General features: G+C 39.0%; 5 protein-coding genes across 7 annotated transcripts; all 5 read right to left on the bottom strand.

Moving 5' to 3' along the window:
- Positions 1 to 1,410: 1,410 nt before the first annotated feature.
- LOC148175134 (FMR1-interacting protein NUFIP1-like) lies at positions 1,411 to 4,735 on the bottom strand. Its single transcript, XM_088037039.1, has 3 exons — positions 3,731 to 4,735; positions 2,139 to 2,523; positions 1,411 to 2,091 (listed from the first exon to the last, which is right to left on the bottom strand). Exons 1-3 carry the CDS (start codon positions 4,424 to 4,426, stop codon positions 1,484 to 1,486), a joined length of 1,689 nt encoding a protein of 562 aa, XP_087893165.1. The 5' UTR covers positions 4,427 to 4,735; the 3' UTR covers positions 1,411 to 1,483.
- A 112-nt stretch (positions 4,736 to 4,847) lies between these two features.
- LOC148175135 (U3 small nucleolar RNA-associated protein 6 homolog) lies at positions 4,848 to 7,598 on the bottom strand. Its single transcript, XM_088035832.1, has 5 exons — positions 7,387 to 7,598; positions 6,481 to 6,793; positions 6,028 to 6,430; positions 5,556 to 5,858; positions 4,848 to 5,509 (listed from the first exon to the last, which is right to left on the bottom strand). The coding sequence occupies exons 1-5, from the start codon at positions 7,476 to 7,478 to the stop codon at positions 4,899 to 4,901; spliced, it is 1,722 nt and encodes a 573-aa protein (XP_087891958.1). The 5' UTR covers positions 7,479 to 7,598; the 3' UTR covers positions 4,848 to 4,898.
- Positions 7,599 to 8,908: 1,310 nt separating this feature from the next.
- On the bottom strand, positions 8,909 to 15,981 carry LOC148175136 (uncharacterized). Its single transcript, XM_088036088.1, has 11 exons — positions 15,810 to 15,981; positions 15,664 to 15,751; positions 15,069 to 15,510; positions 14,853 to 15,020; positions 14,590 to 14,802; positions 14,394 to 14,543; positions 13,642 to 14,279; positions 12,768 to 13,591; positions 10,217 to 12,718; positions 10,038 to 10,166; positions 8,909 to 9,989 (listed from the first exon to the last, which is right to left on the bottom strand). Exons 3-11 carry the CDS (start codon positions 15,495 to 15,497, stop codon positions 9,640 to 9,642), a joined length of 5,403 nt encoding a protein of 1,800 aa, XP_087892214.1. The 5' UTR covers positions 15,498 to 15,510; positions 15,664 to 15,751; positions 15,810 to 15,981; the 3' UTR covers positions 8,909 to 9,639.
- Positions 15,982 to 16,089: 108 nt separating this feature from the next.
- On the bottom strand, positions 16,090 to 18,569 carry CarT (Carcinine transporter). Its single transcript, XM_088035448.1, has 7 exons — positions 18,478 to 18,569; positions 18,035 to 18,388; positions 17,732 to 17,990; positions 17,054 to 17,686; positions 16,826 to 17,007; positions 16,603 to 16,781; positions 16,090 to 16,354 (listed from the first exon to the last, which is right to left on the bottom strand). The coding sequence occupies exons 1-7, from the start codon at positions 18,499 to 18,501 to the stop codon at positions 16,168 to 16,170; spliced, it is 1,818 nt and encodes a 605-aa protein (XP_087891574.1). The 5' UTR covers positions 18,502 to 18,569; the 3' UTR covers positions 16,090 to 16,167.
- Fs(2)Ket (Importin subunit beta Fs(2)Ket) lies at positions 18,485 to 25,638 on the bottom strand. 3 transcript variants are annotated; one of them, XM_088035446.1, is made up of 6 exons: positions 25,271 to 25,638; positions 24,650 to 24,891; positions 23,959 to 24,602; positions 21,873 to 22,816; positions 21,040 to 21,817; positions 18,485 to 18,576 (listed from the first exon to the last, which is right to left on the bottom strand). In XM_088035446.1, exons 1-6 carry the CDS (start codon positions 25,323 to 25,325, stop codon positions 18,531 to 18,533), a joined length of 2,709 nt encoding a protein of 902 aa, XP_087891572.1. In that variant the 5' UTR covers positions 25,326 to 25,638; the 3' UTR covers positions 18,485 to 18,530. The 3 variants fall into 3 exon arrangements, with proteins under 3 accessions (XP_087891572.1, XP_087891571.1, XP_087891573.1); XM_088035445.1 differs by having other exon boundaries at positions 21,040 to 21,832; XM_088035447.1 differs by lacking the exon at positions 18,485 to 18,576 and adding an exon at positions 18,738 to 20,812 and having other exon boundaries at positions 21,040 to 21,832; positions 25,271 to 25,637.
- Positions 25,639 to 26,031: the final 393 nt, after the last annotated feature.

Raw genomic sequence — 26,031 nt, forward strand, 5'->3', positions numbered from 1 at the left:
TTTAAAGCAAGGGCTGATAGTGATCATTTTCGCTGCTTCATCTCTGATTTTGTCCCCGCGAAATAAAGAACTTTAATTGACGCTGTCCAGCTTCAACCAATTGCAAGCTCATATAATTGTACAAATAAGCTTATAAACATGTCCGAAGCATCGTAACATATTGCATGCTTTCTTTAAAAATAACCGTGTTTTCGCACAATCTACTGTATATTGAGAGCATCGAACACGTCGACATCTGGATCGTGTCCAACAACATTAACTATTTTTACCTTAGTACTTATCAAATTAATCAACATCATTCAAACCATGGGCGAATATTTTTAGTACCACCTTGTAATAATTCATTTTCTCTTGACTTTTCAAAATATCCAACTGTAATAAAACTTAAATGTTTAGATGTGGGTGTATACTCTAAGGTGCTAAGTCATTTGAAACGACCATCAAGTAAAAATACCGAATTTATGACGGATGTCGCCAAATTATGTGCTTATTAAGAATCAAAGAAATCAAGATTGGCACACATTCAAATTCCTGACTGAAACCAAAGTCAGAAGATAAAAAATTAGCTTTGTTGGCGATGGTCATGTAAACAAACGAGTTCAAGGTGTATTTTGTCTTCTCTTTCATTCATTAATATCGTCTAATTTAATTCTTTCAGTCAAAATGCCTGCCCCTAATATAAATGAAACTGGCAACTTGTTGACCACTTATTTGATCCTGATCGCTCTTCTGATAGCCCTCTGGGTGCTATACGCTGGCCTACTCCAATAAGTCTATTCTGTAAGTATTGAAAACGCCGCAGCTATCTTTAAATAGTAAATCAAATTTGACAGCCTGAGCTAAATATAACAACAATTTCACTGGATGTTTACATCCTCCATTGCACTTGACGCACGGACCATTAAGGTTATTTGAAACGAGATACAGTAATTAGAAGTTTGGCGCTTTAGCAGTTCTGATTAGTGAGGCATTTGTTGTAAATATTTCTATTTTCATTTCAGGGTTACCATAATCGATCATCGACTAATTGAACCATACTCGTAGCCTAATTATGAAACACCTGTTTAAATGAGTTGCTATTGCAATTTCGATTGTTTGTATTTTTATAAGAATTAAGGACATTATGTTAAGATTAAATAAAGTTTTTTGTTTTTACAGCGTTTTTGTTATTGATAGTCGCCAATTAAATCCTTGTTATCGAGTTACGCAACAATTACAGAATTATACGTTTGCAACTTTTTACTAAGGTGAAGTAATTGCATCGTCGTATAAAACAATAAAAATTTGATTGTTTTCTTTATTCTAGCAGTCTTATAAATCCAAAATCTCTCTGACTTTACGTTGTTTGTATTTTCAAACAAATTTAATGGTGAACGGAGCAAAACAACAGGGACATTTCTAAAAACAATGTTACTTTATAAAAATGTATTGAACGTAGGAAATTCGCAGCAATCACAGAAAGGTAATATCAGCATAGCCGATCCTAAACGTCAGCTCCACCACTATAATTACTCGTACTATCAGTTCTGAAGAAATTATTACCAACAACAAATTGTACACATTGCAATAACACATTCCTTTCATGCCGTATCTCGCTATCTAACAGTTTTTCCAAGAGAGTGACCCTCCGCTTGAAAAATTTCATTCGGGAAAAAGCGTTTTGTACAGTTTTCTCTTCAATTTTCAGTTTTTTGTTCTGTTTCTTACCACTACACGACTGTCTCTTTTTACAATGCCGTACCGGAGCGTCTTGAGGCTGATCATTTGGGAATTCTACAGCTTTTCGTTCAATCTTCTCTTCAGTCGGTGGGTCGTCTTCGTCTGACATGTACGCCCCAATGAGAGCCCCTAACGCGTTATTCAACTGTCCGGAGGTTTCAGTAGTTGGTGGGGCCTCCACTGACCATTCTTCGTCGTCGTAGTCGCTCTCTTCTTTAGTCGTTTCTTCGGTGTATAACTCTTTCGTTCCTCGGAATGGAAACATGGTGCCGTTCCAGTCACATTTTTCGTCAATCAGAGATTCTTTCGGTTTTTCTTCGACGGTAACTAACTTTTTCTTCTTCCTAACCGGGCGCTTCTTAGCTTGCGATACTGGAAATAAAAAGTTAAATTATGGTAATCACGATTGAGGTAGTTACATCTAGTTTTATCCCGTCCGAATCGGTTTTTGCGCTCTCCGATTTTCTCGCCCCTTTTAAGCATCTCTTCTTGTTTTTCGTAACGGCGTTGGACATTTTCTTTCGAAGGATATCTGACCTTACGTTCTTCGATCCATTTTGAGATTTCTTCAGGAGAGTTGACACTTCGGATTTTTTCGTAGAGTCCAGTCAAATGTTGCATTTCTATGTGTTTTTCAATCATGTTTGCGTGTGCTGTGTACTGGCAACCATCCAGACCACATACTTTATGTTCGGAAACGTGCTTTTCGAATGACTGTTCGGAGTAAAAGTCTTGCTCGCAAATATCACAGGATAGCAGACTCTCTTCGTCTTCATAGTCTTCTTCAGATTCCCAAGATTCGCCCTATGGAAAAAAGATGTAAGTATGGGGAAAATAGAAAATGTATATGACGTCTGGTGCAATTTGTTAGCAGGAAAAGAACAGCAACGGACGTGTTATTGTTACACTGAGTTGCACCAAACCTCACGAGGATAACAGAATTGCTACATGGTCTAGAAGAAACAGTGGAATTGAACAAATCGAAGTTGCTTGACACTTGTAAATGAAAAATTGAGTAACTTACGGGCATTTTCCATGTTTTGCAAGAAAACATTTGAGTTTCTTGGACAGAGAGGTGAAAATTTTAAAAGTCCAACAAATTTGTCTTTGGACTACACGAGTTTCAGTGGACACTGGAGAAGTAGATTGTTGAGTATAATTACACATTGTACAATACTTGATCTTACAAAGTAATGACTTTACATTAACAGAGTTTTTCGTCTTGAATAAATGTTGTCGACTGTAGACATGGAGTTTTATTCAAGATGAACTCAAAAGTAAAATAAAAAGTTTTTTGAAAACCATTTTATTTAAAAACGAATCTAAATTTACAAATATAATGGTTAACTTCGCATCTAATGCTATAGTAAAAATAAAATTAAAAGTGATCACAACACAAATGAATAAATAACAGAAGAGCGACAATTTGTGAATTATTTTGCAATTACAAATCTGAAAAAAAATGCAAAATAATGTCTCTCTACAAATTTCCACAAAGACAAATTTACATTAACAGAGTTGACATTCAAAAAACTAAGTAATGAGTTTATAGCCAATTTGCGTCAAATTATGATGCAGCAACTTCAGAATTTGTGGTCTCAGTTGGAGGCCGAGACGTGTCATTGTTAAGAGTCTCTAATATTTTGTCCGTCTCTGCCTCGGTATCTATTTTGCTATCATCCTGGAAATAGACCCAAAATTTAGATAAAGCAGTCAGGATTTTAGACACAATTTAAAGTGGCACTTTACTCAAACATTTTGCTCATGTACCCAAATGGGGCAGGTACCAATAAAGAAAATATTAAGTTTTGGTCCCTTTTAGTGTTAGCTTAATATTTTCTAGAGGATTTCTTGGCACGTGCCGACATAGGGGTTTGAAAAGGTGCCCTCCTAGAAGTGGGGTACATGAATAGTCATATAAAAATACCTATAAGTGGACGTCTGCTGTATAATCGATAGGTGCTGCTACTCGCGTGAAATTAGTGGCTGGCAAGAGCTGGGGAATACGCACCTCCTGCTGTCCCAAGAATTCCATTTGAGCTGCGTGGTACATCTGACTGCACTTCTCTCTCTGTGTCCTGTACGTTGCCCAAGCTTCTTTGTTCTCAGAACCCGCGTTCTTCGCTGCTGTCAACAACTCCTCTTTCTTCTTAAATTCTTCTTTCATCGCATCCGTCACCCATTCTTTCGTCAGGTCCAAGTTCCCTATTGCTTTCCTCTTCTTCATGACCCTACCCCTTTGTACCCCTTTAAACCCTATCGGAAACTTCCTGTTTCTATTAATCGGAGGACCTCGCCTCAGCCCCCGCATCGGAGGCGGGGGCCCAGGCGGCATTCCCATCATTCGCGGTGGTGGCGGCCGGAAACCCAACGGTGGTCTCATACCAGGTGGAGGCGGTGGTAATCTTGGCCCTGGTCCCATCATTCGTAGTGGCATCATAGGACCTCGGGGTAACCGAGGTGGTGGCGGGCGAAGACCACGAGGTGGAGGCGGGCGCATGTTTGGAGGAGGACCCATCATGGGTCGCATGCCCATTGGGCCCCCACGATTTGGAGGAAAAGGGCCTCGTGGCCGCATGTTCGGAGAAATATCGAATGGGCCGTTCAATGGCCGACGAGGAAAAGGCACACGTTTGTCAAAATCGTCTCTTCGAAAATTATTTGAATTTCCAACTCGTCTATCCTTGACGTGGATCAGAGGGCCCATTGATGTTTAAACGAACACGATAAACTGGCCGCTCGGCACTTTTTGCGAATTTCTTGTTTGCACAACACAAAAAGCACGCCAATAGGGTTACGTCACTTCTGATGTCTCTACGTTGTCAATTTCTGAGCTGTCACGTGAAAGAGGTTCTTTTAAAATTGGGCTCTTTAGAGCAAGAGCAAGAGATTATAAAACAGAAGCACATGTCATAACACAACTTTTGAAATGTTCTTTTTTGGTTTTATTACCGTAATTGTGTCAAAAACTGCGCGGCGACATTAGTGGCAACACTGGAAAAAACGTGAAGATGCTAAATCCACTAAACTTGTGAATGCTCTTCACGCCATTGGTTAGTTTTTTCAGTTCAAATATTAGCGCGTGGAATCGAATTCTAAAGTACAAAAAAGCAATTTTTTTATTATAAATATTATTTTATTTTAGAAAATAAACAAAAGATGTCAACGTTGCACAATAACTATTGCTCTGAAAGAGCTTTAGCGTATTTCTCCTTCAAATCCGACTGTAAAAGTGGCGTCAGCGTTCTCTCAGCCTCGGTATAAATTCGCTGTACTTTCTCATTAACATTGTCATTCTTATTGAAATGCAAATAAAAGAGAATATGATTGATCCACACATCTACGTCTTCTTCCCCAAATTGTTTGCACGCCAGTTCGTGAACTCTTGTCCACACTTCGTAATCGTGATCGATTTCAATTGATTCTAACTTGGACATGGTGGCATGTAATTCTTTACAATATGGTTTATCATTGGCTAAAATATTATACGTTTTCCGCGCGTCGTTTATGCCTTTAACGAGCGCCAACCATTCAATATACTTTGGTTTTAAAACTTCTGAGATTTTTTGAGGCTGTTTGATACCTTCACTATAAATGTTAATGATCATATCGTCGCGTGATAACAATCCGTAATATCGCAAATACATAAACCACAAAGGTAATGATTCTTCTCCCAACATTTCCACTCCTTTTTTAAATACTTGATCGACTGTAACGTTTTTGTCGGTCATGGTTGCGTAACGAAGACGTAATTTCCATAAACTAACCGAGTTTGGCAGAGCTGCAGTACCTAAAATAATTTGTCAATGTGGTGAATAAAATGAAAAATGGATTACCTTTTTGCAAAATACTGGGAGCTTCTTCATCTGTGACAAGTTCCAGCCATGTTATGTAGTATCTTTCCGTCAAGTATTTTTCAGCAGAAGCTTGTTCTAACGCAGCTTTTAACAGATCAGTTATGTCGCTTTTGAAGAGTTCGCTATTTTCGTGGCGAGCTTCTACCAAGCAGTCCAAGTAGGACGTCCAGAGGTCCTCTTTTTCAGATGGGCGCACTTTTTTTAGTCCTTCTTGGTACTTTTTGAAACACAAAGATAAACGATTTTGCGTTGATTCCTCATTATTTGTACCATAATGGAGTCCTAAGAAATAAAATAAGTTTTTAAGTTTTTTTTTTGGGGTGTATTGAGTTTATAGATTAATGATGATGCAATATCGTTATTTAATTTTTACTTATTAAGCTGAAAAACTTGCGTAATATTTTTTTACAAATATTCAGTATGCTTTTAATTTGAGAGAGCTGTTAGTTACCTCGTTTCTCCCTCTGTGCCAAACTGTGCCACACCAATTCCTTTTCCGAATGATGCTGCGTCAGTTTTTCGATAATCAAATTTTGGACTGTGGTCGTGGCATTGTAGGATTCCAGCAAGTGTAGAATTTCAATTAAATACTCGCAGTCGGAGATGCGATCACATATAAAATGCACGTAAGTTTCAATCTTTTTACATACTGTCTTGGCCAAATCATCCCATTCTTGTGTATTATTTTTAATGATCGACAGTTCTAGCTTGATAGCTTCTGTATATAACAGTTTACTGTTTTTATGAACAGTTAGACCTTTATTAAGAACTGTTAAAGCAGTATTAAGATCATTGCGGTCATGTGCATACCAAGCAGCTGCAACTTGCCAAACTTCTTGGTTTTGAGAACAATTCTAGAATTGAAATAAATTAGTATAACTTCCTAATGGTTTCTTTTACTTACTTTTATCATATTTTGTATGGCGACGGATGCGGCGTTGATATAATTTGATTGTTTGCAAAACTTAAAGTACGATAAACATAAAGAGAAATCGCTTGAGAAACGTTGGAGGGCAATTTCGTACAAATTTTTTATTCGTTTTAATATTTTATATTCGATGCCGCTTTTTCTTTCAGCGATCATATTTTTGTCGCGCCTGTTATGGATCTGTTTGAGTAACACTTTCTCATAGAGGATGTATTCTTTAAAGTCCTTTAAGTCCTTGGAAACACCATTTATTTTGTACTCGAATTCTTTGCGTGTTTTCAGGATGAAGCTGGAAATGTTTTGTTATTGAAAAAATAAGATGCTGTTTAATTTTACAAATAAAGCAAGCTACGGCAATTTTTTATATTTTAAGCGACTTTAGAAGAAGTAATCATAAGAAAATATTGACTTTTTTTGGTAATAAATCATTAAATAAACCGCATGGTAAACAATTTGAGAACATTACAAATTGTTTAAATTTGATATTTACCCTGCTCAATTTAAATTGATGATTCTTTGCTAAACTAAATAAATAAAATAACAGGTCGATTTCAAGTCACTGCGTTAACGCAAATTTGCAACCGTTGCCAAGGTATGAGCAATGTGATTGGCGTTGCTATGTTGCAAATGGGATTTGCAGTAACGCATGCAGTAACGCAAGTCACACTTGAAATCGACCCCTAAGTTGTTCCACATGTTTAAACTTTAACTGTGTTCATTAGGTTTTTTTGACATTCATGATTATCGAAAACTACTGATACTAATATTGTGTTCAAAATAATTAATTAAAATTAACGTCCTTAAAGACTGTTTCTTATTACAATAATACGAGAACTCGTTCAAATTTTAACAATTCCTAACCTAAAAAAATGTGGTACTAACCGTAGTTCATCCTTGGAGTATAATTTCGTTCTTCTCATCTCTTCTATTTCCTCCGCCATGGATTCCATGTGTCGCTGGACTAATTCTGCCATTTTTAGGCGATAATTTTGAGTTTAAAACAAGAAATAAGTTATTTATTTATGAACATCAACCTCACTTTTCGGAAATCGGTCTTTACGGTACCTATTTTGTGGTAGCGACACCTATAAAAATGTCACCCCACCTTTGAACAATAGTTTAGACGCCCACCAGCAATCCAGTGAAGACCCAAACCGTTATCTCCACAAAAAAAACATTTGAAGCAGACAACCAACAATACAGTTGTCTATCATACAAGTTACAGTCGAATTTCGATTTGTCTCACATTTGTTCTTTTGCAAGTTATAAAGATAGCGATTACTTACTTTGCACATTTGATATATAGTTTTTATTTCTGTCTATATTTTAACCGCAAAATTTTAGAAGAAATAGCACAATGAAACATTACAAACATTACAAACAAAAATTATCTAATAAAATGTGGCGGTTTTAAACCAGCGACAAATAAATGTAAACGACAATTTTTTACTCGATAACCGAAATTTTGTAATCAGTTAATCACCTTTATTTCATTCAGTTTGGTGCTGCGAGTCAACAGAAACGGGTTTGTTGGTGCATGTGAAGTCAAATTATTGTGCCGTTTTGGATTTACATAAAAAGGTAGGTGCATGTAAGAGAACAGTTCGGTGTAAAAGCATTTTGCGGGTTTTTCAAGTTTTTCGGTTCTACTTTTGTTTAAAATAAGACGTGCTTGCAAGCCCGGATTAAGAAAATTTAAAATCGTAAAAGGGCCCCCTGATTAAATTCTGCAAAGAAAGCCTTACGTACTTGATTTGAATTTTTTTCAATTTCTATAGCAAATTTTTACGTGACAAGGGGGCCCCTGGGAAACTTAGTTGATTTGTGGATTATGATTTCAACAAACGTCGCGATGCTTTTAATTTATTTCTCTTTTTACAGAGATTGTTAAGAAGTTTTTAATATTTTCCTTTCAATAGTTTCTGGGTTTTATTAATACATAATGTTTCGGTTGAAATCATGCATTAAAAGGGGCTATTAATAAATAATTTTATCATAGGCAACCAATTATACACGCAATGCAATTATGATTTAGCCCCGTTTGTTTACTAAAACCAAATCAAAACGACGATTTTTTACATAGACTTCTAATTCGATATACATCGTTTAGATTAATCTACAATGCTAATAACCACAGTTATTTAATTTTTAAATTAAATCCCAACAAGCGTGTATGAAGTGTCAGGGCTTGGTCACCCCATGCTCACATTTCTGAAAATGTCAAAACGACAAAAATGTGATGGATTAAGCATGAGTAGAAAAACGCTAAAATTAAATTGACGATGTTAAGACGAAAACTTTTATATCATGAGATATCATTTGATTACTATCTATAAAAAAAAATATTTTTTTTTTAGATAAATATGATGGGTAAAAAAAGACCAGAGGCAGGAGTTTACGGGCTACTGTTTATTAAAAACAATACATATTTCATATCTATATTATTTCTTAAAAAGGTACTTGATCACCAACGTTACAATACAGTATGTACAAATACAACACTTCCGTGCAAAAATCCAAATTTTATCATTAAAAAATTCAAAGAAAATCTGTAAACTTACACAAAAAATTAATAACTTGCCATCATACTCAACTCGTTCAAATTACAAAGTTAATTTAATGATAAAAAGTGGTGATTCATCAACAAGAGACTGAAAAATGTATACAAAATAGAATTCCATAAAACTATCCTCATCTAGCATAAAAGAAGGAGTCATATCACTAGAAATAAATATCACGTTAAGTATTTAAATTAGAAAATTACATTATTATTATGATTGCTTCAAAAAAGGGGTACAATTTCACATACATGATTGAAATTGAAATTGAAAAGCAACATCAAATTAAAAGTTTGTATAAATCTAGTAATCATATTTTAAAGAACATATTAAAATCGAGGTGTATAAATAGCATAGAGTGAGATAATTGGACCAACTTTGTACCTGTCTAAGAATACATTTTGATTAAAAAATTCAATTGATTTCACCAATAAATATTCCCTAATTATTCAATCTACAAATCTAGACAAGACGTGTTCAAATATGAATATTTACACCAATCACTCACTCATAAAAATTTACAACCAAAAAAAAGCTAAGTTACGTCTCAATCAACCCACTCTAGATTCATGCAAACTTACGTAAGAATAACTAACTGTCCAGTATTTGTCGCATATATGAGTCCTTGACCTGAAGTCGGCAACCATCGAATACAGTTTACACTCTTATAGTTAGTGGCTCTACTATCTCTATTTTGACCTAATTCCCGCAAAACTGGCAAGCGATCTCCTGGAACATTCTTCTGATCTATGATAAAGATTCTAGCCATTGTCCACCTGTCGCTTGGTACAATGGAAACTCTTCTAGACGCTAAACCAACGACTAGGTGTCTACTCAAGGGTGACAATGCTACCGAAACCGCGTTTTGCTCAAAGCTGGTAGTGTACAAACACTGACCCAAAGTGTCCCATTTTAAACTGTATACACCTGTAAAGACAACGTAAAAACTACAGTATAATCAAAAGAACTCAGTACCTAGCTTGTTCGTTACGTTCAAGTAACCACCAGATGGAAGTAAGGTCACTAAAATGGTCCCATCTTTAGCGATGTCCACGCTCGCATCGTTGTGGATTTTGCACTCGCTGACTATAATGTTTTTCAACGCTGAAAATAGAGAAATTAACGTTGTTTCAAATTACATTTTATAAACGTACGATTATTGATAACAGGAATATTTCCTGAAGAAATATCCCAGACTTGGATCCGATGATTCGGAGTCGTAATCATATCACAGTCGTAGCTGGCTTCTCTTTGAGGGTCGTCAAGATCAGCGTCAAAAGGGTTAACACTCGCATACAAAGGATGCAAGAATCTCGGTCTCAATCCACTCATTTGTGGAAAAGTCCTCAATTCAGACACCCTCTCTGCGAGTCTCTGTCGATGCGTCATTATCCGATGATGGAACAGCGACGGCTGCTCAGAAATCGGAACATCATTCACTTGTACTGATGGTACATTCCAAGGCCGTGCAGGATTTGAACTTGAACTAGCTTCCTCGTTGTTGTTATGAACCAAATTAACATTGTTTGTTCGGTACAAATTAGTGCTTCTGGAATTACTATTCACGTACCATTCCGATTCGTCGTCGTTGTCGTCACTGTTGTTGCTACTCACATTCTCGAACCTCTGACTACGTTCTTGAGTATCTTGATTTGAGTTCGAACTCGCCACGTCTTCGTCTTCCCCGGTATTATCAGAGTACCGCATTATTAAATCGCGTAGACTCCAATTACGCGTCATATTATCGCTAGCGCTGTTCTCCGGATTCACCGGAGGATCTCTTGTCGGATTTGTATCGCTTGAAGAAGTCGTGGGATCTGTCAGGAGATTCTGAGAATGACGCCTCATATTGATATTCCTTAAATATCTGTTCAGCAACTGTCTCCTGTTGGTATCAGGTCGGTTCGGCAACATAGCGTTTCTTCTAGCGTTGTAAGTCTGACCCAGCGCCCTATAAGCACGTCTCATTGTCAACCTCATATGTTGTAAACTCCTCGTGAGCTGGTGCGAGTGGCTGCTAAAGCGATTCTGCAGCATTTGACCACACATCTGATCAATTCTTGTCGTCAGAGACTCTCTTTCTACATCTAAATTCATCCCAGCGGGAGACGGAATCGAGTCAACTAATTGCAAAAGCAAGAGCTCGGAAAGTAGAAGAGCCATCGCAAGCACGTTATGTATCTGTCCCCGAAGAGTTTGCGAGATGTTAGCTCCTCCAAGTTCCTCAATGTGTTTGCTCATTCCATCCACTATCAGACTGAGAAAATGTCGTGCACCGAACCTCGATGCGCCATCTTGCGTTACCACGACCGGCTCAGATCTTGTACTTCTAAAACGATTATCAATTCCATTACCCATGATTCTATTCATGCGATTGATACAATCATTCAATCGAATTGATAAGATTCGTTCGCCTAATTCTGTGGCAACAGTTGAGCGGTTCGTTTGTTGATTTGTTTCTTGAGGTCTTGTAATGAGACGCGTTTGTTCAGTGAGCAAGTGTTCGAGTCTACGCGTCATCAAATTTAAACTAGACGAGTTAATGAGAGAGTAGCTAGAAAGGTGACGAAGAGGGCTGTTGCTTTCTGTACTGGCCCTTGAGGGCGCATTTCTGCAAGGACCGCTATGTTTCATGCCACGGTCAGGTCTCCCTGTGTATCTTCTAGGAAAGAAAAACAAAGAACGGCGGTTGTGACGTTGTAGTCGAAAAAGTCGGGATGGTGGGTACGTTTTTCTCCCGGAACTTCGCGGTCTCGGCTGAGTTGGCTCAGTTGATGTACTAGGGGTTGATGTGGTTGGTTGCGGATTTTGTTGAGTCGTTGGTTCTTCAGACTGTGAGTCGTAAGGACTCGAGTCGCTGATTCTAGTCCCCGCCATCATCTGTCTAACGCTAGACATTCCAGTGCTGCGACTTTCCCCAGTTAAAGACCTCATGTATCTCAAAAATTCTGTAATCAGTTGTCGGATCAACTGCAACTGTTCCACCTCAAACATCGTCCGATCTATACGTTCAATACTCTCAACTTGGTGTCTCAACAGTCTCGCTTGTCTCTGTATGTACGTGATGGTCATGTGTAGTGAAGTCATCAATGGTGACATGTTTTCGCTGCTGCCTTGCGACTGAGCATTTTCAGGAACTCTGGGGTAATTATGATCAGATTCCACCACACTCCTCCCTTCTGGTAACGTCTCCCCCACCCGGTCATTACTTGTGGAGGCCTCATGCGGTGAATTACTACGGATGTAGAAATTTTGGTCGTTAAAACTTACGCGAGGTTCGCTGGATTCACGTCGACGATTTTCATCGGAGTAATTCGGTAGCATTGACATGGAACCGCCAAGATTCCTCAAAATCGTATCAGATTGGTTCATTATGTTTTCCAGACTTTCGGAAAAACTACTCAACATATCTGATGTTTCAGTAGGGCGAGTATTAGATCTGAAGTTTCTCACATCGTTAAGGGTAGATTCTAGCCCTTGGACGATATTTGAGTACATATTACCCAAATTCACAAAAGATGGTTCTTGAGGGGGTTCCTGGCAGTTTTGGTTCGGAGGTTGGTTATCTTGGGGAACGTTGTCTTCAGCGTTTGGGCGCTCGGAGTAGTTTATCAGTTCGTCTATGGGAAACGTGTTCATGCTCGATACTCTAGGGGCTAAAAAAGGTGATCATTAATACTAAACGGTTGTGTTGCATCGACATACCCAGCCTAAAAGGAGAACCTCTTCTACACCTCAACGTCGCGCGATTATAATGCACTCTCGTGGGCATGAACGCCGATATCCGATGCGCCGGTAAGCGTCTCCTTGGGTTAAACCTGCTATAAATCGGAGAACTTGTCCTGGGATTAATCCCACTGCTGCTCCCAACAGGACTACTACGCGATGTCTCATCAGAGTTCGAAGTGGGAGTCCTTGGTTCCGACGGCTCTTGACTTTCATGCCTTTGGATTAATCTACGAAATATGCTATTTTCCACTGTGACTGCATTAGGTCTAATCAAGTCTTGATCGCGGTTTGCTGCCGAAATCGAAACGGGAGAAGAGCGGAGAGTAGGATTCTGTTCTTCTGCATTTACGGCAACTGGAGGTGATGAGTTACTTAAGTCAATGGGACTAGGATTAGCGATGGGAGTTTGACGTTCTGTGATAGAAGTCCCGGGTTGTTGGTTGTCCCCACTTTCTACTTCTGTTAGTAAAATGGTCATTAACAGTTGTTCTAATTCCATGATAAAGTTTCTAACGCCACTGATGTTTGTTAGGTTGGATGATGTCGAAGCGAGTGCGTTGCTTGATGATGCAACTGGATTGGTTTGTACAGATTCGGGCTCTGGCTCAGTGGCGTTACTATTTTGATTTGCGGGGGTTTTGACTTCCGGTAAGCGCGTTCTTAAAGCGCTGCGTTCATCATCGGAGCTACTGCTGTCTGAGGAGGTGTCCAGTACTGGTCTTCTGTTTGGTTTCTTCAAAAAAGTGGGACACATTTGTCGAAATTTTAACCTTTCGTGGGCTCTACTGTTCTCAAATCGCCTGAAACCACAAAAATAGCTCACGAATCGGGAAGCATACAAACTACGTACCTGATTAACTTGGGTCTATCACACGCCGGAAGAGACTTAATTATAGGCAGAAACCGATTTCTGACCTCCTCAGCTAGAGGTCGAATATTAGAAAGAATATCCTCGGTACTACTCAAACCTCTACTCGTGCTCGGCTGAGGTTCAGTACTTGAGCCCCCAGCGTCGAGTTCGCTATTAGAAAACTTCCTTTTCAAAGTCTTGGGACACAATATCCTCACTCCGGACCCACGCGGCTTCTCCGCTGCCGCGCTAGTTGACGGTTCCGGTTGACTTCTCTCATTTATAACAAGAACTTTTCTGGGACTCTGAGTCTGAGTCGCTGTTTCTGTATGAGAACTATTTGAATCCTCGCATTTGCTTCGTTTTTCTTGAGTTGATTCCTGCGTGTTTTCGGACGATTTGTGTTTTCTAGAGTCTGAAGTTTGGGTTCCCTGTGCTTCCGTTGGTTGTTTTTTCATTGCTAAAATTCGGCTAGGCATGACTAGGGATGAGCTGTAATTTTGGGAAGTTGACGGTTGAGGGTCGGTTTGATTGTTTTGATTTGAGCTCATTCTTGAAGTGCTCGGTTGAGGCTCAGGGACTTGAGTGGCGTTTGTGTTTGCAGCGTTGGGCTCCATCGGGTCGGTGCCTCGATCGATCTAAACAATAAAGAAAGCGTTAAAATATCGTAGAATTATTCGCGGAATTTAATATTTCGTCGTTGCCAAAACTAATATTGTGATCCCGTAAAATAACACCTCATGTTTACTTACCATTGTCGGCGGTTTGTAAATTTTCAAATATCGCTGCACTAGCTGCTCGTACTCCCTCAGAAGATTCCGATACGAAGCAGTAATCCGTCTTTCTCGCTCAGGAACGCTCGACAGGACCTCTCTTGTAACTTCAGCGCTGATTTGGGATCCCTGAAACAACAAATTAAGAAAATATTATCAATGTAAACAAACATACATTCCGCATTCCCAAGTCGATGTTTGTTCTTTCTTGTGGCGTCGTTGTGGTGACCAAACGTGGTGTTATTCTTAGCCTGTATGGGCTAGCAGATCTTTCAGCTTGACGTGGCACCGGCACAGGAGCCCTCACTCTTTCCCACCTAGTTTGGGGGCTGTTAGCAATGCCTGTTATGAGTTTGTGCCCCAATTTATCAAAAGCTACATATCTGATCTGAAATTGCTTGGGTTAAAAACAGATTGGAAAAAAATAGTGTGTTGTACTTTTTCTTTAGGGTTTGCTGTGGCGACCTGAACGAAGGGCTCAGGTAAGCTCCAGTCCCAAAAGTATAGTTCATTGTACGTTGCTATGACCAAGACTCTATCATTGGGGTGGAAAGCTATAGATGCAATGACTGACTGGTTTCCAGCAGTCCACACTTCACTACCGCCCTACAGAAGAAGAGGTAATTTGAAAGAATTGAACAGTGAATTTCTTACACTCAAGTCCCAAATTCGTACTTCACCCCCCAAGCATCCCGATGCGACGATCTGGTTAGAAGTGGGATGAAAAGCAATGCACCAAGGAGTCCTAGGGTGGCCAGTCAAGGTTTTTATGTTTTTGCCGCTTTTAATATCAGTAACGTAAATATTATGGTTGCCATGAGTGGAGGCAACTTTTGATCCATCAGGACTGAAAACCATGAGAAAAGTAGACCTAGGCTGGCCTGGCATTTCACAACGCATTTCATCATAATACTTCTTTCTAACAAGTTCATCTTCAGCATAAATTTCTACGCTTTCTTTAGTCTTTTTGTTTTTCTTTATGCGGTTCAAAGTTCGGTCTTCAAGTCCTTTAATTAGATCTAAGGCTTCATTGGCGGAGTCTTTGGGCATGTGTCGGCGGAAATCATATTCATCTGGGTTCATCTTCTCATAATGTCTAAACAAAAATAAGGCGGCTAAAATTGGAAATTGAGAGATTCTAATCAGAAAAAGATACGTTTGGAAAACACGAGTGCAATCAAAACACTTAGAAGTACTCCACAGTTGTAAACAAATAACTTGGTAAACAAAATTGTGACTAATTACTCACGCTTTATTTTGGTCTACAAATTGTTGTAGTTTCGACAATCCTAATGTCTACACCCGAGAAATATGCAAGGGTTGGGCTTGGAGGTCGTCTGTTCAAAAATAAATCATCTGAAGTGCATCGTTTCGTAGGTTAAGTAACGCTCTTACCTTGCCTTGTGTTACTCATTAAAATCACATTTTCATTAAATAAACGCACGGATTAACAAAACACAACTAATTATTTCCTACCACAATTATTTTTATTGAAACTCTGTATTTGTAACAATGTAAAATTATGCACTTGACGTGATAACATGAATTTGACAACTTTGACAATTCGAACTATACAGGCTGTCCAATAAAATGCGTTCACTGGGCGCCAAATGGCGTCAAAATTTAATTCAAATTTGTTCGGTTAGGGGTAACAAAATTAAGCTATTGAATACACTTTTTAGCAGGAAAACAATATCCAGGGTTTATTTTACAAAATTGTTTACAAATTAAATATAATGCCAAAAATTATAAGTTAAAACCAGTTTGTAATGTTCATGCTGCCATCGGCACCTTTGGGTGTGTCCATAACACTTGTTTGACGTGCAAGCCTTTGAACTGAAATTCTTCGGAGAATGGGGCGGGCCAAAGGGGTGTCTTCTTGGGCTTCTGACGTCATAGGCTCAAGTTCCAAGACCTCCCCAGTTGCGGGGCCTTCTGGTCTGAAATCAAAACCAAGGCAGATTTTTAGTCCACTTCCAATAAAAAAGATTGTGATTATTCAAACTTTCCGGGATTTACAAGGTGATAAATGAAAAATTACTAAACCGAGCGCTGACACACGCCAACTCATCGTTCATTTAACGTCAAATTTGCTCAAAGAGACAAAATCTGTGAATCCCAGATATTTATGATTTAATCTAAGTGTAATGCGGAAAAAAATACCATTAGAATCACTTTCTCAACTCACTTCAAAGGGATGCACCTCATGCAATCCTTCATAGAAAAATCTTTTCCAAATTCTTCACCTTCCTCTAATGTCTGAGGAAGCCGATGGTGTAAAGTTTCCGGTAGCCGTAGTCCAATAAAGCCACCGACCACAGAAATGATTCCCATTATCAACAAAGGCAGCACAATAACTTCAGAGCCCTGAAATTCAAATTGTTTCTAGTCAACTCACCGTTTTAACTCACCAAAAATGTGATAAACGGAATTATAATTCGACCCAGGCCCCCAATGTAGGCAGAGACTCCAATTCCAACGCCTCGTAACTGTGTCGGAAACAACTCCCCAGCAAACGGGTAAATTATGAGAAATGAAGCTGCGATAGCTGACTTTGCTAGCAAGAAAAATACCAGAAGTAACCCAACCGACTCTACAAATTATGTTGATTATTGGAGACTAAAGTGTGGGGAGAATACCTGGTGGTATTAAAATAGTACCAATACAAAAAATCCCGCTAACAATCATACATAAACACATCGGCCAACGTCGCCCCCATCGATCCATCATTAACCAACAGACTAAATAACTAGGGATCTCTATAGCTGAAGAAAGAAAAAAGCTCATGCTTTCATCACTACCCACGGATGGACCGTAGTAGCTCAAACCAACGTACACAACTTCGTTAGCAAACCAATTCAGAGTGATGAGTATAGTTTTGAGTCTCATATTGGGGGTGGCGCACAATTCCGTGCAGCGTGGAGATTTACTGTACCGTTCTTCTTCGCTTGCTGTTCTTCTACAAAACATTTTCTGTTTGAGTTGTTGTTTGAAACTTGGGGGAAGCTCCTTTTTGTTAATTCGGGCTAAAGTTTCTAAAATTGTAGCTGCTTCTTCGAATCTTCCCTTCGCGAGCAACCAGCGAGGGCTTTCTGGGAGAACAAACCAATAGAAGTAATAAAAAGTAAATGGAAGGGATGTGACTAGGGCTAAATCGACCCAATCGTGCACTAGATATGTTATTCCTGCCAAAATTAATAGCCCCAGAGTGTAGAATAAACAGATCATGACTGTGACGAAAGATCGGTAGTTGGGACCGACAAGTTCCAGAGCTACAAAAGAAGAGTCATCATTGTTAACTACACGGAAACACTCACAAATGATGAAAGGAATTTGATAGATGGCAGGAATAGTAAATCCAACGATGGTTCTACTAGCAGCCCACCACCAAAAGTTCTGCGCCACCGCTGTCAAAACACTACCCACAAGCAAAGTCGTTAGACACACAAAAAACGTTTTCTTTCTCCCAATACTGTCGTTGAGACAACCAAAGTAATACACCCCCACAGGACCGCCCAGATTTAAAGCCACCAATCCCAAAGTAGGGTATATACTTTTATCACACACGAGCTCAAACTGCAATCACACTGTAGAAACAGTACAGAGTGTAAAATACGTACTTCCGTGACAATGCTTGAAACAGAGCCTTCAAACTCCCAACCATCCGAGCACTCTTCTGTCGGCCAAGAACCGTTAACTTCTTCGAAATCCGTCCAGTTGAAAGAGTAAATCATACACCTTGAGAACGTCTTGTTGTGTTTTGGAATGAAGATGTTTCTGAGCTGTTCTTTGGTAAAATTCAGCACTTGAGGGGTTTTGCACCAGTGGTCGGGAGTTTCAGTCATGAAAAGTTGGTTGAAGGCGCAAAATCCACAAGGAAAACAAGCGGGAAGGCACACGAACCAGAGCATGAGTTTTTGGTAGCGACCGAATTCGCCCACTTGTGGTAAGAGATCGTCCAAGTCGAGGCGTTCCTGCAAGGAAGAATCGTGAATTGTGACAAAATCAAGAAGAATTTGAGACAAAGTGTTAGACAGGGGAATAGATTGCAAAAGGAACTTACATTGTCGTGTTCTTTGTGATCCATTTTGCGTAATACTGAGCCCACTTCTGGATTTATGAAGCCATAGTAGGGATGCTTATGAGATTATTTCCCACCTGCCTGAAATCAATCACTAATGATATAAATTTCACAGGATTAATAGTGAAAAGGCAGCACAACACATACGCATCCCTTATTGCAAAAGTCTTACCTTAACGAAACTTAGAGCTTTAGAGAGAAAAAGAAATGTAACCGTGGTGGTGCTTGGATAAAGAAAACAGTTCTAAAGAAAGGAAACATTTATTATCCGTACTACTACAAAATTCCCAAGGGGAAGTGATCCCAAGTTTTGGGAGGGAATTTAAATAGTGAAATATTCTAACTGAAAAGGCGTGCTGGAAAATGTAACATAACAAAATTAAAACCTAATACAATTTTGAATTGGTCAATAGGCACCCTAGACATGGTAACATTTTAAGGAAAAGAAGAGAAAGCCACCGGTGTTTAACAATATGAATTTGGAATAAGCCGCATAATTCGTCAACTTTCATACGGCATTTGAGCTTCACTACGCTATTTACTTAAAAATTCAGTCTTCAGTACACACGTAAAACAATAATTGTCAAACATCGGTGCATTGGGGTGTTTACAGTTTAACAATCAACATGGCACAATCAAAACAAAACATTCAACCGATAAAATATGCAATCATAAACATTTCCACTCAAAACCTTTCAATTTAATTTTAACGCAACTTTTCCACAAGAACATTCGTAAAATTGCAATTGAAAACAATTTTGGCGGTTTAATTTTAAAAAGATCATGAACTTCCATTACTGTTTTCGAAGCGGGCACTTTACTTGTCCAGCGAATCAAATCAAATCGGAATCACAAATAAAGTGCTTAACAAATGTATAAAATGAGCTTTTTAAAATTACCTAATGCGTTGGTGCATCTAAAACAGTTAGAGGCAATAAATAATAATTTAGGCCTGTAGAAATTCTTACGCTAGTTCATAATAAAATTTCATACAACTTACATACAAAATAACAACCACACTACTTACATACTATACAAAGTGTTTCATACAGCCTTTGAACCCAGACGCGGACAATATTTAAAATAACCCATCCCTAATGTACCTTCCAAAACAACGAAGGTCTCTCACTGGACTAGTCTGAAAAATTGTAGAAAAAAATTCGGCTTATTTTAATATTGCCCACGGAAAAATATCACACATACAAGGAATTTATAATTATAATCCTAGAATTATAATTACGAAAACATTGAGAAGGTTTCGTTATACGCATTTAAAAAACTAATGGAATTTAATTTGTAATTTCTTTTCGTTTTGGCAACTACAGAAACCTTCTCAAATCACAGATTCTTGTTTACTTTGTTGCGATACCCACCCTCCCTTTCAAGCACTTTCGTATTTCGTTACAGCGAGACTTATACGAAGAACTCGAAAATTTCATACAACCACCCACGCAAGGCACAATCAGGCCTCACAAAAAATCTTCCATAAAAAATACCAGTCACAAAATTTATTATTCTCAAATTTCCTGAGTATGAATTCAGTGAATTGGAAATTGTTTAAAAAAAAAATTAACTACGGCAAAGAACAGAACGCGCTCCTATGGACAGGTTTTGATTATCGCAGTCTTTTAAGAAATTCAGAGAAATCATCGTTTGTTAAATTGACGAAACGTTTATATTGGAACGCGTTTTGTTCTTTCTGAACAAAGACGTTACACACCGACTACACTAAAACCGTTCGAAACGAACAGTTTTAGTGTACTAAGCGCGCAACCGTCATGAAGACCATATAAAAATAACTACTTATGATTAATTCGATATGTGAAAGAGACAAATGCTTTTATTGTAATAAAATACAATACTAAAGTGAAGACGAACGTAAAAGACGCAACAAGTGATAGAGGAGACACCACTTCACTCTTCAGTCTTGAGCTAACCGCCTTTCACGAAACAGGCGAAGATTCAGACACTATTCACAAGCGTTCACAGCTACGTTTAGCACTCACAGTTTATCAAGAGTCCATATGCATCAGCACTCACTCTGCACCCCGAAAACCGAAAGTATTGGGGAACAATACCATGTCAACTAGCTGACCAGTTTTACTCAACGAATCAACACTTCTGGGGCTCTGTGCCCCTTTCACCCCAGAAACAACGCTGATGTCGACTGATGAACAAAACTGGTCCGACTGAACCGAAACGAAAATTAAAGTCTGTAAGAAATTTGGTTTATGTATAATGCGAATCCAATATCGATGCCGTTGACCACACCTTCGTTAGATTTCCTTCTGTTAAACCACAACATGCCAAAGAAAATCTGAAACCATCGAAAGCACTGTCAAACTCCGCTCAGCACACTGATTTACGGAAAACTCAAGCAGTCTTTACACAAGTTCACGAACAGGCCCATTGGCGCCGAAAAAGAAACATTTACAAACAAAAAATTAAAATATCAGCGTCCCACCCAATAAAATTAAAAAACCATTTAAAACTAAAACCAGCGTCCAATGGCTCTGCTCACTTACTATCATCACTCCCACTTACCAACTAGCGACGGCGGCCGTGGAGTTTGCCTTCAACTTCCGCAACTCCTTCGTCGCCCAGTTGGCCAAAGTCTTAGTACGGCTAGTCCCGCTACGCCTTCCTTGAGCCAGCATATCGTTGATGGGTTCGAGATCCAGCAACTGAAGAAGAGGTGCTCCAAACGCCGTACACAAATCTCCCACTAAACCTGCGGCCACCGCAACAGTAGCATCTGAATGAATAGTATCTTGCGCTACCACAGTAATGAATTGGACAATAAAAGGAATTTGTGGTTCTAAAATCATAACATCCGGACTTGGTGTAGGGCCATCGCCTTTAAGACCTTGAATAATGCCCGTGTAAGCGTCAAGGACTCCTTCGCGCAGTTCGTTTAAATAATCAATCATATCGAAATCGTTACGGTCTACTTGGGCCTGTGAAGCTTGAGCTAAAGTAGTCAGAACGATGTCTAGATACTTTCTGAACTCAGGACCGATACTTAAAACAATGTCGCCGAAAACTGAAAGAATTTGGGGTTTTACGCTACGATGGACTGACTGGTCGCTGAGATTTTCCAAGAGCAAAGTCATGATCTCATCGCAGTATGGAAGAGCTTTTAGTTTTAAAGCGCGGAAAATGTCGCCGGTTAGACCTACAGCGGTACCACAGACTTGGTATTCTTGGTGGTTCTTCAGGCCAATATACAGGAAGGGTTTGAAGGCGTCCATGTATTTGAGAAAGCCTTCTCCGAGGACCTCGACAAGGGTAGACACCGCCATCAAAGCATCCTCTTGAACACCTGTTAACAAACCACCTATCAGACGTTTTAACCCGGAAAATTTTCCAGTACCCACCTCCACTTTTACAGGAATTTGAATTGAACATAGTCAACATAGCTGTCATGATTGCGTCGGAGATCTGTGGAGCATCTTCTGGTGTTACCTTCCTCAACACGCTCTGCAAAGTACCACACAACAGTGACTGGAGATCGTTGAACTGTGAACGATCGCTATGACTCGTGATGTGAGTCTCCATCTGTAGAACTTGTTGTAAACGTTCCAAAATCACCATCGTGGTCTTCTGGACAGTGACATAACAATCCTTCGGGGAGTTCTTCACCATTTCCATAAGAGCCTCATAGGCTGCTGGTCGAAGATTTGCTTGCGCGCCATCTGGACGGTCGGTGGTTTCAAGCAGTCTCTGAACGATGTACTCAAAATACTGAGAAAGTATGTAGGTGTCTGGAGTTCCTGTATCGTCATTTGTATCCGCCGCATCATACGCCGCCTCCGCAAGCCCAGAAAACGCCCAACAAACATTAGCAGCCACGCGAGGTTCCGCTTTCAAACCGTTGACCAAACTTTCCAGCAATGGTTTGAGGTAGTTCTCGTTGATTGCTGCTTCTGGAATGATTTCGCATATTCTGCCAAAAGTCCACGCTGCGGTGTCTCGTACGATCACGCTATTATCATACATAAGTTCTATCAACGTCGGCATAGCTTGTTCCACCAACGGCTTTAGAGTTGTATTGTCCAATCCACCCAAAATTGACCCGAAAGCCATAAGAGACGCATCTCTAAATCTCCAGTTCTCAGACTTGATATTTTCTTTGATGAAGGGGAGAACGTGTGGGACAATCTCATTTTCGCAACAAGTTGCTAAAAGCATCAAGCATACACCAGCTGCTTTGCTAGGATTCCAGTCGTCTTCGTCATCGAGTTCTTCCTGTTTGGTGAGTTTCTGGAGAAGGATAGGCACGATAAATTGGAGCGCACCCTTGGCGTAGTGTCTGGATACTCTGGAAAGAGAAACGAGTCATGGAAACGTTGCTACTTCAAATAATGTACACAATTGTGTTTTCGCTGAAGTCAGATAAGAGAAAAACAAAATGTTTACCGCAACTTATCTCGAAATGTTAACACAATAAATTATCAAATCATATTAGTTGGCGTTATTTTGATCCTGACAAATGGTCAGGTTTCATAAGGTTTCAGGTCAGGTCAGGTATCCGGTTTTATTTTTATATCGTTGCATTAGGATAAAAAGTATAGCACTCATATCGATCGAATTACGCTCAAACTTCTTGTAACAAATGTCTTTTTATACATTGATGTTATAAAACCAAACTTGAACTTGAACTTGGTTGCGTTATTAAAATTATTTATGTAAGTAGAGCCGTGTAATGACACTATTCATCGACTACGTAAAAGAGACAAAGGTAGCTATAAAAACATAATTTACGTAACAAAAAGTATTTGTCGTTATTACGATTATTTGTTTCTGAATATATGAGTCTACATCGAGGCACATTGTTGATGTAGAGAGTGAAGTGTTCTGCTAAATGCACTGACAAAACGCAAATTTAATCCGAAGTCAGCAAATTCTTCAGTTACCACGCAAAAATGCTGAGAATATTGTAGCATCGTAAACATTAACGCCCAAACTATGAGTTGCTAGAATTTTTAAATTGGAACGGGTCCAACACGTGTCTGTACAAAATTGAAGGTTCTTTCCTTTTGAGTTTGCATTTGTTAAATCCGAATAAATTCAAAAAACAAATAACGTGGTTTAGGCGTATCATTTTATCGCGTGTTGGAAAAATGATCAAAACATGGATACTCTTGATTACCCAAAAACAAGGTTTTGTGTTCTCAAGCACGCTAAACAAACAATTTTGATAAGATATGAACTTGCTGACGGTCAATTTTACTTGTAAATGTTGCAAAATGGAACAATCAAACTGAACATTAACATCATAGAATGGTTCCTCCCACAGAGGTAATAAAATATTGATATCGATTGTACACGCGTGTCTAAAAAAATGTTGGTCTCTTGCCAAGTTATAAAAAGTTGTAATCGCCAACATTGAAACCCAGAAGACAATTAAATTTTCGGGGAAACTTTCCATGATGTGCCAAAAATCGTAATTATAACAATTACCTTGTTGGCGGTCGTCCTGCTTCAGCCGCTTCGTTAGCTTCAATAGCCAAGTCTACTTCTTCATCGCTAACATTGGACCAGAATTCAATACCCTGTAACGCGACAGCATCGTTATCAGATTTCATTGCTTCTAAAGTGATGGGAAAGAGAGCTTGTCCCATGTAAGGTTCCATATATTGGTAGTACAGAGACATGATTTTAACTAAGCACTGCAGAGCTGCTACTTTAATCTGTGTATCTGGTGACTGTGTAGCTTCACAGACTACTTCCATAATAAAATTCCTTTCAGTAGCTTGTTCAAAGTTAGCTTTAGTGAACTCTAATGAATTGAGAAGAGCTTGGGTTGCAGCGAATCTAACGTGATTGCTGGGTTCTGTTGAACGCATGCCATGGATAATGGCTGTAAGAATGTCGTTTGATTGAGTGACCAACACATCAGAATCGATTTCTTGGCAGATGTAGCCTATAGTTTCTAGAGTAGCCTCCTTTTGCATTTCTGTGGAATTTGGTTGCACCACGTTGTTCACCAGAGTCCCGATCAGATCGGGCCATTGGTGATGGGGTAATTCCGTCACTGCGATGTATGCGACGCATTGTGCAGCTGAAGAAGGCCGATTTGTTTCTGTTCCTAACGCACCTACAACCTATAGACCAAATATAACAATTTCAATGACAAACTCGACTTTATTACATTTTTCTTGACGTAAGTCCGGATGTCCTCAGGGGCCGCCAGCCACCGTTGTTGCCACACCTGCTTAATATTCGGATCTTTCGACGTGAGTTGATTTTTAAGTTGTAAACCTGCAGCCATACGGGCCACAGGACTGTTGTTTCCATGTCTCAAGATATCAGACAAAGTCTTGATGAATTCTAATATGTTGGCCTGGGCCGCTTGCTCAAGAAATTTCGACGCTTGTTCCAATTCATTTTTATCTGGAAACGATCGACAATTAACGGAAAAGTACTAAGGATAATGACCTCGAAAATTGTGAGGTTATGTTTCTAAATGCGAAAAAATGAATCAGCGACAGCTTTTCTACGGATCCTTCGAGATGTTTATGTTGGTGGAGACTCGACGTTTCGTCATTGAGCGGGAATCATCAAGTTTCCGGTTAGAATACCGTGAAAATGGGGGTGGCGATTAACGTCATAATATGTCAAATTGGTTCTTCATGTTGATGTTAAAGAAAGGACAGAACATGTTGAGGCTTTTAAGAAACAGCCCCCTTTATGATATCTATGCATGCGATTATATGGCAATGGCTATAGAATGATGGCAACTTGTCAAATAGTGATCATTTTGGGTACTCACCAGGAGAAACAGTCTTTTCTAGAATTTGTATTAGTTGGAGTGTTTCTGGATGCATTTTATTGTATAATTACTGACTAATGAAGTAAACTTAACGATTTTAATTAATTGGTTCTTGCTATTAGCCGGCTAACACCACATGTAGGATGATTAAACTGGCAGGAAGGTAAAATTCATACGCGACTAACGTACGAATGACGGTTCTTTATCGTTATTTGAAAACTTTTTGAGATTCGAATAGATAACAACACTTCTCAGCGCAAATTTCCACGAATTTCACTGAATTATATTGCAGGGTAAAGTCCCTATATCTAATTAACTCGAAACTTATCGCTTATGATAACAAATTGTTGCACTAGATTTTGTCGCGGAGGTAAGATGACCGTTAAAACGATTTTCTTTGCGCGCAAGTTTTACAGGTTCCTGTTTTGTCGGTAAGTTGTGAAGTTAGATTCGAATAGATGGCACAGGGATGAATAAATGCAAAAATCACTAAATTCGGTGAAAAAAAGGCGGTTTATTTGAAATTTTAATTCAATATTACCATACGTTGGAAGATCCTTTGCACAAAATTGACTTTTGTTACTATAAAAAGACAAATACTACAATTTTGTCTAAAAATTTGGTATTTTTCATATCAATTTTTAAACTTTTTTCGAATTATTATTATCCAGAGATCCAGAGCTAAACAGCCATTTTGGGGTGTCTAAACACAAAGAATTTTGATTTCGTGTTTCTGTTCCTGTTAAGGTTCACAAAATTTA

The sequence above is a fragment of the Gnatocerus cornutus genome, chromosome 5 (assembly GCF_029298725.1).
Source record: "Gnatocerus cornutus isolate USDA-ARS CGAHR chromosome 5, icGnaCorn1.1, whole genome shotgun sequence".
In the NCBI taxonomy this organism is placed as follows: Eukaryota; Metazoa; Arthropoda; class Insecta; order Coleoptera; family Tenebrionidae; genus Gnatocerus; species Gnatocerus cornutus.